Raw genomic sequence first — 12789 nt, 5'->3', positions numbered from 1 at the left:
ACAGATTTTTTTAATGTGTGCTATAAATCCCATCAGGTGTCAGTCCTCCCATCATAAGACAATTGAATTAACAAGTGATCCATAAAACCAGCATTGCTACCAAACACGGATTATGAAGAATAAAGTCAACAGAATTTATGATCTGAGGCCCTGACATTTCTGTGATTGGAGACATATTTAATCTTCCTGGCATCTTGGATGTGACATGAATGGGGCTGCAGGAGATCTGCTCCAAAGGGATAGTTACAAGGAATATGTTTGTCAAACACACGCTACATGTCGTCTTCACCTTTTGAAGGCAAAAAGTATTTCCTTAACTGACGATATTTGTATGCAGCACATAGACAGCACTTATGCGAATACTGGGGATGAGAATATATGAGATAAATTGGCTTAACCAGTGTTATGGATCCATGACTGCAGGAAGATAAACTCGGAAATAAATTATAAGAATGAGTTTAACTTGAATATAAATTTATGAAATTCTTCAGGAAAATGGGAAGTCATTAGGATACCAAGGGCCCGACTCTGCTTTACTTCTAATTTGTCAAATGATTTGCACCTTTTTTATAGTTTAGTTCCTTTTCTGATTTGTAGGTTAAAGGGGCTTTTCTAGATAATTGATTCATAAATTGCTACTTTTTAAAAAGTCACTAAAATTGACCCTAATGTACTCTAGTCTCGCCCTGGAGAGATTTTTTTTTTTTCAAAATGCTAGTTATTTTGGGGCAATGTTTGTGGCATTTTACAAAACATGTAACAATTTGTGCAGAAATGTTGGTGAAAGGGTTAAAAAGCAGAATAAAAGCATTTTTTTTTATTTTGCACAAAATTCATGAAGCATGTGCACCATTCCGAAGGACTTGTCACAAAAAAAGGCAACAAAAAAACAAAAGGGACCTTAATAAAAATCTGGAAATGATGAATTGGGGCCAAAATGTCTGGAAGAAAGAAATAAGAAGATGCTGAACCCAGGGCTCTCCTTATACCCCAGGAAGGAAAAGGCTTCTACATATGTTAACATATGTTATGTCTGTCTGTCTACCTGCCTGCTTGTCTGTCTAGCTATCTATATGTCTGTCTGTCTATCTATCTATGTCTGTCTGCCTGCCTGCCTGTCTGTCTGTCTATCTATCAATATGTCTCCCTGTCTATCTATCTATCTATCTATCTATCTATCTATCTATCTATCTGCTTGTCTGTCTGTCTGTCTGCTTGTTTGTTTGTCATCTGCCTGCTTGTCTGTTTGCTTGTCTGTCTATCTGTTTCTCTATCTTTAGGGGTGCTTTACAGTGATATCACTTGCTAGCGATATCGAGCGTGATAGCACCCGCCCCCATCGTACGGCCGATATGTGGTGATCGCTGCTGTAGCGAACATTATCACTACGGCAGCGTCACACGCACATACCTGCCTAGCGACGTCACAGCAGCGTCACTGAACCGCCGCCCAATAGAAAAGGAGGGGCGGAGATGAGCAGCCGGAACATCCCGCCCACCTCCTTCCTTCCTCCTCCTTTTCCGGTGGACGCAGGTAAGGAGATGTTTGTCGTTCCAGCGGCGTCGCACATAGCGATGTGTGCTGCCGCAGGAACAACAAACAACATCGTACCTGCAGCAGCACGGATATTATGGAAATGAACGACGTGTCAACGAGCAACGTTTTTGCGCTCGTTGATCGTCGCTCATTGGTTTTACACGCTGCAATGTCGCTACCGGCGCCGGATATGCGTCACTAATGACGTGACCCTGACGCTATATCGGCAGCGATGTCGCAGCGTGTAAAGCACCCCTTAGTATCAGCCACAGCGCCCCTTCAGGTATCATTATCCAGTCCATGGGTCCCCAATTCCAGTCCTCAAGGGCCGCCAACAGTGCATGTTTTCAGGATTTCCTTAGTATTGCACATGTGATAATTTAATCACCTGCACAGTTGATGATTCCAACACCCATGCAATGCTAAGGAAATCCTAAAAACATGCACTGTTGGCGGCCCTCGAGGACTGGAGTTGGGGAACCCTGATCCAGACCATCAGGTGTCAGACACTGATCCTTCTCTAGTTTAATCCTCAGTGCCCTTCCCCAGTATCACTCCGATGTTCCCCATCAGGTGTCTCAGAGCAAAGCACCTCTCTGTTGCCAACACTTATGCGGGCGTCACATGATACGATCTATCGTGCGATCGCACGAGCGATCGTACCCGCCCCCGTCGTTTGTGCGTCACGGGCAATTAGTTGCCTGTGGCGCACAAAGTCGTTAAACCCTCGTCACACGCACTTACCTGCTGAGTGATGTCGCTGTAGGCAGTGAACATCCACTTCTTGAAGGGGGAGGGACGTTCGGCGTCACAGCGACGTCACACGGCAGCCGGCCAATAGAAGCGGAGGGGCGGAGATGAGCGGGAAGTAAACATCCCGCCCACCTCCTTCCTTCCACATTGCCGGCGGGACGCAGGTAAGCTGTGTTCATCGTTCCCGGGGTGTCACACGTAGCGATGTGTGCTGCCTCGGGTACGATGAACAACCGGCGCAGAGAAGAAGAAACGACTTTTTGAAAATGAGCGACGTGTCAACGAGCAATGATAAGGTGAGTATTTTTTCTCGTTCACCGTCGCTCGTAGCTGTCACACGCTACGATATATCAAACGATGCCAGATGTGTGTCACGACGTGACCCTGCTGACATATCGCACGATATATCGTCTCGTGTGACGCCCGCATTACTCCTCTGCACTACATTATCTCCTCCTTCACCCTCTGGCCTTGTCCTCATGCTCACCATCCAGCAGCCTTCATCTTGACCCCTCTTCACATTTTTTGGAACTCACTAACTAGCATGACTTTGTGCGTTCCACTGGGGGATGGAAGGGTCTCTGCAGAGGGGCGATAACGGCAGATTTGTTCTTTATTGCCATGCATCTGGCTTTTGCGGTAGGCACAGACGGCCATAGACCTCATGCGTCCTCCAACATTTGATCATGCAGGAGGTTTTAATATTTAAGCTGCAACATTTGCTAGAACTGACACTGACCCTGGGGCAATTGTCAGCCCAATCACATAATCAAACAAACTTGATATTGATATATCCATCTGCATCTACATAGGTTTCTTTGAAAATGCCCTAAAGTCCCATATCAAGCAACCTAGATCATCTAATAGGCATAAATCATTCTTTTAATAATAAATCAATATGTAATCGGCGTCCCTGAGTGGTGATGTTTTCTTTTTTGCTTCTCGGAGGAAAATTCCCAGATTTCTTTCTCTCATTTACTTCCAAGCACTCTGACACATTTTGTACCGATTCATCAAAGGAATTTCATCAGAATTTTAGCATAAATTGTTTGGAAAAAGTCACCATTTTTTGTGCAACTTGAATATGTGATTTTTTTTAAAATGTTTTGCTTTTTCATTCAGTTTCTCCCAGCCCTACCACAAAGGGGAGAGCTGGGGCGAGACGGGGGTACTAAGGGGGTGGATGCTACAGCATGTATGATTCTCCAGGTCAATATGATTATGGAGATACCAAATATGCATCATTTTTGTTTTATTTAAGTTTTTTGCTTGTGTATCCATTTTCTGAGACCTGTAACTTTTTTTTAAAATTTTCAATTTTATTTCTTCATTTTTAATTGGGGAAAGGGATGTATTTTGAACTTTTAGGGGTTTTTTTACATTTTTTTTCAACTTTTCACTGTAGTGGGAAATTGAAACTGCGATCATCTGATTGCTTTTGCTGTATACCACAGTATTGCTGTATAAAGGAAAAGTTACTGTTTCCTGTAAATGCCAGCTGCAGGCTTGCTTTCACAGGAGTACCGTAATGACAGGCATGTGATTCTTCAGCAGACCCCCAGCTGCAATAGAAACCTGTCAACTCGCCACAATCAGGTCATGGGCATCGATGGGTGCATAGAATGACGTGCCCCCCTTTCAACGCGCTGCAAATGCCACTGTCAGAGATTGATCTAACAGGATAACAGTCACAGATGGAGCTCTGTTCCACCTGTGGCTGTTAGAGGCAGATGATGGCTGATTCTCACATTGATCATCTGCCATTTTGGTGGAGTTAGAGTTGGAGTCGGCATAAAATAAACTGACTCCGACTCCTAAAATATATAATAAATTGGGCACAGCGGTTCAATGCAGTATACGGGTTCTTGCTATTGTAAGTGACAATGCTTTAAACATGATAAGTAGAATTAAACTGATTAATGAGAATAATGAAGGTGAACAGCAGCTAGAAGAAAATTTCAGATTCAGTAAGTTTGAGATAGAGCCACAGTGGTCTCCCTGTAACCGAGTAACAAACCGATATTACTACAGAAGAACAACAAAATTATATTTTAGAATTAGATGATCTTGTTGAAGTAAATTGGTAAAGTGAGGAAATTGGTTATTGCTGTCAGAACCCTTGAAATTGATTCCATCTTGAAGAGACCTGCTTGAAAAAGGGCAATTGTCGATCAAATCACTCAGTGGGGCATCACTTATGTAATCATTGAACAATTGCTTGAGCTGAAACCCTTTCTTGTAGACATGGCCAACCCATAGGTAACACTAAATGAAAGTCAATGGACACAGGTGGCTGAATTGAAAGAAAATTCTTCATCGCCCATTTACATTGAGTAAAAAAATTACAAGTTGAGGATTTAAATCCTGACATTTTCATAAAAGAGTGGAAGAACTTGCTGTTTTGCCTGTCCCACAGAGGAGGTTTAATCATAAATGGCATTGCTGCTTCAATGAAACATATAGAGATACACTGTTATTATAAAATAAAATTCTTCTGGCAGCTGTATATGTGGACCTAAGCCATCGTATATTGTTGAATGATCAACAGCTTGCTAAAGGAAAAGAAGCTCTGATAGAGGTAGCAATTAGGATGAGTGGCTACAGGACTGCCAAGAGCAAGAGGACTGGGATCCTGCCAGTGCTACTGCTGCCGTATCTTCTACCTCATCAGATGAGGAGTTGGGCTATCCAGTACTCTTGCTGCCATATCTTCATCCTTAACCAGATGAGGAGTTTAATTTGGAAAAGTATTTGGATGACATGGAGCAGGCAAAGCGTTGCTGCAGGGAAAAATATTTCACTCCCATAGCAAACAGATTGACAATATTTTAGGAAAATATTTCACTTGCTCTCAAAGAAGTAGAAGAGTTCAAATGTTCATGAATACTGACTGTGCAAGAGGCAATTCCTATATACCCTGAGATGTTAGAGATGTTGCCCATGTGGTCACTTCTTTGCCACCAACTCAAGTTAAGGCCACTTTTCACGCTGCGATATCACTAGCGATGTCGCTAGCGATCGTACCCGCCCTCGTCGTGCATGCGTCACGGGCAAATCACTGCCCGTGGCGAACAATATCGCTAGTACGCGTCACACGCACATACCTTCCTAATGAACAAACTTTTTTTAAGGGGGAAGTTCATTCGGCGTCACAGCGACGTCACACAGCGGGCCGCCAATAGAAGCGGAGGGGCGGAGAGCAGCCGCATTAACGTCACTCCAACCTCGTTGCTGGAGGATGAAGGAACGCTGTTGTTCCTCGTTCCTGAGGTGTCACACGTAGCGATGTGTGCTGCCTCAGGAATGACGAATAACCTGCGTTCAAAATGAGCAACGATATTTGGGAAAGGAACAACGTGTCAACAATCAACATTTTTTGCCGTTTTTCGGATTGTTAGCGGTCGCTCGTAGGTGTCACACGCAACAACGTAGCTAACGAGGCCGGATGTGCGTCACAAATTCCGTGACACCAGGGATATCTCATTAGCGATGTCGTTGCATATAAAGCGGCCTTAAGTGTAGAGAGGTTGTTCTCCAGCCTTAAAATAATTGGGTCAGATTTGAGGTAATCTCTGAAGGAGGATCTGATAGAGGCGATACTATTTCTCTGAACAAATTCATAGACTGCACAAATGTTATTCAGTAAGTTTTTGTTGAAAACTTTTTTCCACTTACTGCTTACTGTATTGCATATTTACAATTTATTAAAATGTTTGTGTTCTAAAGTTTTATTCCAATAAATATATTTTATGATCTATCTAAACAGCTTGAATATTGTATCATAATACTGATTAAAAGCCTGATGTTACCATTTTACTACCGTAAATTCATCACTTAAACATGAGCCACGTATGAGGGCGTCGGAGTCGTGGAGTCAGAATCAGGGAAATTGAGGAATTGGAGTTGGATGTTTGGCTTACCGACTCCACAGCCCTGCTTATATGGGAATCGCTGACCCTACAATTACCATTAATGAATGACAAAGGAATTCAGCTCACCCACTCCAAGTCTCCAGGCCCTCTCTCTGCAGGGGAAAAATGACTAGCGACGCGTTTCGACCGTATTACACGGTTTTAGTCATGTACCTACCTTCATACGTGTACACATGGAATAAACCATATGGAAATTTATATTGAAGAGTGCCTTCCTTCCTGCGCTGGATCTCATCTCACATACAATTACCATTATCCATATTATTACACAATAGTGGTACATGCCTATACAACTGGGCTGCCGATACTTAAGTCGTATCACTTCTTCGGAATGGTATTATAATGTGTCCATCGGGGATTTATTGTAAAAACCACACCAATTCTTTTCTTTTATCTATATGAGGATTCTTTCACCTTCATTGCTGGCGGTTCTACCCAGCTCTACTGTAATTGAGGGGTACACACATCCAGCCAGATATACCTTACAGAAGTCAATCATTAATGGTGCATTTCTCCAGTTGTTGTTTTGATGAATCATATTGTTCAGGATGAGCATTGTCCAAATGAACCAAATATTTCACATTTTATGGCAAAGTAAAGTAGCTTATTTCTTGCAGGTGATTGATATGCCTGAACATAACCCCGGAGACATGGGGGGAACGATGCGACTAGGGAAGAGGAAGACCATATTTACCACCAGTGGCTCCACCCTAAGTATGTACACCCATTATACTTCAGTGTTTCTACTATATGTAGTTCAGTCAACATAAAGCTAAATGTTAAAAGGGAATCTGTCAGCAGGTTTTCACTACCCCATTTGAAAGCTGCATAAACGTAGGGACAGAGACCCTGATTCCAGCGATGTGTCACTTACTAAGCCGCTTTTTGTGATTTTGATAAAATATCTGTTTTATCTGCTGCCGTTCTAGCAGTTCTCTAATTGCTGAGCTGTATAACCCCACCCACATCACTGATTGGCAGCACAGTGTACACAAAAAGCTGACAATCAGTGGTAAGGGCAGGGTTATACAGAGCTCATGAATATACTTGACTACCTGGCAGTAGATTTACTAGTCCTGTAATGATAATCTCCTGCTGATTAAAAAGGGATTTTATCAAAACTACTCCAAGAAGCCCAGTAAGTGTCACTCTGTCTCTACATTGATGACAAAAACTCTTTACATTGGTGACATTCTATTTAAATATTCATGTAAGGGCTATGAATACTATGGTCTAGGGCTAGGGACAACCGTGTTCCTGTTAAGTGATGTCACCTAAAGCATATCGACCAGCTGGGTGTCAGAATTTGTTACTGAAGCACAATGGTTGCTATTCCATCAGCTGAATGTCTGGGTGGATTGGAATTATATTCACTTTACCAATGACTAATCACTCTGGTTATGATTTTTTTTCTGGGACCACTGATCGTACATTCCGCTTTATTTGTTAGACATGTGACCTCTGCAGCAAATCATTGGCCTGAGTACCACTGAGACCCACTGTCACAGCCGGGATTGGACACAATGGTTATAGTCTATCCAGACAGAGTAGGATGTGTAGAGAATGTCCGGGAACGCCAAGTTTCACGGTGCAGCATAGTGGCTCAGTGGTTAACACTGTTGCTTTACAGCGCTGGGGTCCTGGGTTCAAATCCCACCAAGGACATTTGCAAGGAGTTTGTATGTTCTCCCTGTGTTTGCATGGGTTTCCTCCAGGTTCTCCACTTTCCTCCCACACTCCAAAGACAAAATAGTAGGGTATGTACAGTAGACTGTGAGCCCCAATGGGGACAGTGGTGATATCTGTAAAGTGCTGTAAGATTTATGATGCTTTCTAAGAGAGTAAAATAAATAAATATAGCATCAGAACAAATGATGGGTAAAGGTTTTTTTGTGTGTGTTTTTTACAGGATTCTAAGGGTATGTTCTCACAATCAGAGTTTGCAGAATTTTGGATGCAACATTTTTTTGTTGCGTCCAAAACGCAGCGTTGTACAGTACAAACCCAGTGGATGGATTTATAGAAATCCCATGCCCCATGGGCTTCTTTTTAACGCTGCGTAAACTGACCTGCGGCGTGGCTTTCCGAGCTGCAGCATGATATTTTATCCTTGTGGAGATGCAAGTGTTCTCAGCTGGGTGAACACAGCGAAAGTCTGCAGCACCTAGATCCCTGATTGTGGGCACGGACGCTGCATTCTCCCATGGAGAACACTCACATCTCCACAAGAGGGTTGATAATGTGTATAGAACGCAGCGTCTCCTGATTGTGGGCCCGTACCCTTGAGGGCTTCTTTTTAAAAAATGTTTAGTGGCCAGACCTCTCCTTTAAAGGGAAACTAAGGGGTACTTTGCACACTACGACATCTCAAGCCGATGCTTGCGATGCCGAGCACGATAGTCCCCGCCCCCATCGCACATACGATATTGTGTTATAGCTGCCATAGCGAACATTATCGCTACGGCAGCTTCACACGGAATTACCTGCCCTGCGACGTTGCTCTGGCCGGCGAACCGCCTCCTTAGTAAGGGGGCGGGTCGTGCGGCGTCACACGGGAGGCGGCCAATAGACGCGGAGGGGCAGAGATGAGCGGGACTTAAACATCCCGCCCACCTCTTTCCTTCCGCATAGCCGGCGAGAGCCGCAGGACGCAGGTAGGAGATGTTCCTCGCTCCTGCGGCTTCACACACAGCGATGTGTGGTGCCGCAGGAACGAGGAACAACATCGTAACATCGGTCCTTCCGAAATTATGGAAATGACCGACGCTACACCGATAATACGATTTCGACGCTTTTGTGCTCATTAATCGTATCAAAAACGATTTACACACTCAGATATCGACAGCGACGCCGGATGTGCGTCACTTTCGATTTGACCCCACCGACATCGCAGCTGCGATGTCATAGTGTGCAAAGTGCCCCTAACAGCTTATACATACTGCCCAATCTGTGGGCAGTATATACCAGCGACTGGCTGTATACTCCCAGCCGGCATGATTGAGAAAAACATACTTTAATAGGTTCCGGGGACCGAGCCGTGCTGTAGACTATTTGGACAGGCAGATCCCTGGTGGCTTTTCCCCGCCAATTTCTCTGGATTGACATGTTTCTGCCTATATGTGCACATAGGGAGAGACCTGTCAGTCACTGTCAGTGGGCAGGGTGGCTATTAAAGTATGTTTTTCTCAGAGACGCCGCAGTATTTCACAGCCAAACGTGTCTTTCTAGGATAATGTAGCACCCAGGGATATGGGGTACTCGGTTCTGGGTAGTGTATTTCCTGGGGATGTCACAATGGTGGCCGTTACCCGGTTCTGTGCCCTGGGCCCTTTTTGTAATGGGGATATTTACAGGGGATTTGTGAATAAAGTTATTCGTGACGCCACTTGCGGTGTTGCGGCTAAACATAGGGGTCCGCCGCTCAAGAATTTCTCTACTGGGGCTGATGGTATGATCAACTAGTATGGTAGTCCCTCTGCAATTAGGGTATTGCCCCAGTGGGTGTATGGTGTGGTGGACATCGAAAGACAGGTATTCAGTGCAACTGGTTTACTCACTTTTCAGGTGTTAATTGGTTGCCCGAGTTTCGCCTCCAGGTCCCCTTCGTCCCAGTAGCAGTCTGGTTCTCTGGTACCTTCTTCCCCTGCACCTGTCTCTGGTAAGTGGGTCCCCGTGGTATGGAACACTGGGGGTCCCTGGTCTGTGGTTTGTCCACTTCTGTCCGCCTAACGGTAGCGTGAACCTCGTGAAGTTGGAGTCTCTGGTCCTGTCCCCGGTTCTCCCTTTGCTACTGAGTCTTCAGATTCTTTAGGGTTAGCAAAGTCCTTGATGGTCCCCTTTGCTGTGCAGGTGTTAACAGGTCGGCTTGAAGCTCTTTCCTGTCCTAGGGTCCTGTACCCCGTCGGTGCATAGTTCCGGGGGTACTCCACTGTACTCTACCGGCAACCACCTCTCCTGGGTACTAGGTCACCGTCAACCCGAGTCAGGACGTTGCTCAGTCACACCTTTCACCTCCAATGTCAATACTTGTGTGACCACCCGCCACAGTCTGCCCCTCCTACCTGGTCAACTAGTGGACTGGATTGGCTCCACGTCTAGGCGGTCATCCATTGGTCCCACCCTAGCTAAGTACCATTGTTGGGGAAAAACTGGGATTACCTGGGTTTTTGGTGTTACCGGCACTGGGGTTCTGGGTCCCTAAGGGGGTAGGACCTGCATCTTGGTGGGGATGCAGAACCTTGTAGCACCTTGAGGGCTTCAGGGGTGCTAAGAAAATTTAAAAATTAACTTTTAATAAATCCACTAAAATTGGTTAAATAACCACAGACAAACAACACTAAAAAGTGGGTTTGGCCCCTCCTGTCACTTAGGGGATATGTATACACCAAAACTATAGTTGAATTTCAACCACAATAATAATAGATTGGACTTATCTCACCACAATCATGGGTGCCATTTACCATTAAAGTCCACTGGTAATAATAATAAATCGGATTTGTCTCACCAAATTTGTACAGGTGCCACTCTTCATTAAGGATAATGGGGTCCAGTTCATTCCATAATGGAGCCCTTTAAGAAAAAATTATCTCCCGACGCGTTTCATTCAGAAATTACTCTTCAGGGGAGTCAAAAATTCATCCCAGGTCTCATTCAATATGGAAAAAAAAAAAGAAAAAACAAAAAGCAGCACCAAATGTGCACTACAGCACTAAACATTCCAAACTGTACTTATTTTAAAAATTTTGAGATTTTTGGCAAAAAATTGCAATTTCTTGAGCTGCTTCGCCACGTCACGGCAAATCTCATTTGAAGCAGTCCTACACTAAAATATTTTTATAAAATGTGCCATACGGCCTCACATATGAATAGTAGAACTGCTCTTAGCAGCACTCACCTGGTCTATTTCAATCCCGTACCCATGACTGAGTCATGGCTGTGGGCGGGACAGGTCCAAGCAAATGCTGCATGAAGTAAATTTGCCGTGACGTGGCGAAGCAGCTCAAGAAATTGCAATTTTTTGCCAAAAATCTCAAAAATTTTTAAAATAAGTACAGTTTGGAATGTTTAGTGCTGTAGTGCACATTTGGTGCTGCTTTTTGTTTTTTCCTCATTCAATATGGACCTGTTACCTGCATAACATGCCGGAATAAACATGTAAAATAACAATGAATAACGGCAAGTCAGCAAACCCGGCTTAAATTCATATCCAGAAAGGCACTCACCAGTCAGCCTGGACTCATCAAGGAGTCATAGATACGGCGGACCCAATCCTAGTCCCATAACACATGGACCAGATGCCTAAATGACACGCTGAAAAAGATGCACAGTATAACAACAGAACATCAGCAAATCAGCGGTCATCATAGATCTCACACATATACAGGTTGAAGGGGAACTTACCACGTGGCAGGAGCGGCCGTGCCTCTCGCTCTCTCAAGGAGCCGCCGCATAATGCCAGATTTTAAACGTTCCCCCTCACCTGGACATGTGACGCTGTTTCCGCCCACTCAATCACATGACAACGTCCGGATGCGCCGCGTCATGCTGTTTACACGATTACTAAGGCAACAAGTGCCGTCCTCTCTCTGCCAGATCATGTGAACACCACGTCACACAAACCGAGCATAGAAATTCATTATCTCAAACCGGAGACAGTGTTCTATTTAGTTTATCAGCGCAAACAGCATATAAGTAGTCACTCCCTCGTTATGCAGATGTGACAACCATACTAGACAGGAGGAGATTTCCATAAGTAACAGATAAAAGAAGCATGATGCAACATATTAGATTGTTTGTAGTATGGAATATGCACACCGCTGTAAAAGACGGTTCAACCAACGATTACTACAGACAATTTTAAGGTGACTGCATACTGTATTACAGATTATAGCCATGTCACCAAATTTCTAGGACATACTTCTGAGGAACATATTAGAAGTGTGTCACCCATATATATGGCAGTGTCATTCTTATCTCAAAAATTAAAACTTACACTCAAAGAGTCCAATCAAGCAAAGGAATCTTCAGAAGAAGATTAAGATTAAATATCAAGGGTCCCATATATGATGACAAATGGATGGGGAACAGATCAATATATGACAGTGATCATAGATCTGCACAGGTGAAAAGGAGGGGGACTACTTATATGCTGTTTGCGCTGATAAACTAAATAGAACACTGTCTCCGGTTTGAGATAATGAATTTCTATGCTCGGTTTGTGTGACGTGGTGTTCACATGATCTGGCAGAGAGAGGACGGCACTTGTTGCCTTAGTAATCGTGTAAACAGCATGACGCGGCGCATCCGGACGTTGTCATGTGATTGAGTGGGCGGAAACAGCGTCACATGTCCAGGTGAGGGGGAACGTTTAAAATCTGGCATTATGCGGCGGCTCCTTGAGAGAGCGAGAGGCACGGCCGCTCCTGCCACGTGGTAAGTTCCCCTTCAACCTGTATATGTGTGAGATCTATGATGACCGCTGATTTGCTGATGTTCTGTTGTTATACTGTGCATCTTTTTCAGCGTGTCATTTAGGCATCTGGTCCATGTGTTATGGGACTAGGATTGG

At 44.2% G+C, this 12789-nt stretch overlaps 1 protein-coding gene across 5 annotated transcripts in view; it reads left to right on the top strand.

Moving 5' to 3' along the window:
* The window catches only part of CTPS2 (CTP synthase 2), a 275422-nt gene that overhangs the window by 191921 nt on the left and 70712 nt on the right, over window positions 1-12789 (top strand). For all 5 annotated transcript variants that reach the window (XM_075335173.1, XM_075335172.1, XM_075335174.1 and 2 more), the window contains one exon: window positions 6839-6935. In XM_075335173.1, the coding sequence (XP_075191288.1) occupies window positions 6839-6935 (97 nt within the window). The remainder of the gene's footprint in view (window positions 1-6838; window positions 6936-12789) is intronic.

This window comes from Anomaloglossus baeobatrachus, chromosome 2, assembly GCF_048569485.1.
Source record: "Anomaloglossus baeobatrachus isolate aAnoBae1 chromosome 2, aAnoBae1.hap1, whole genome shotgun sequence".
NCBI classification, from domain to species: domain Eukaryota; kingdom Metazoa; phylum Chordata; class Amphibia; order Anura; family Aromobatidae; genus Anomaloglossus; species Anomaloglossus baeobatrachus.
This window is presented reverse-complemented; position numbering and strand designations above follow the sequence as displayed.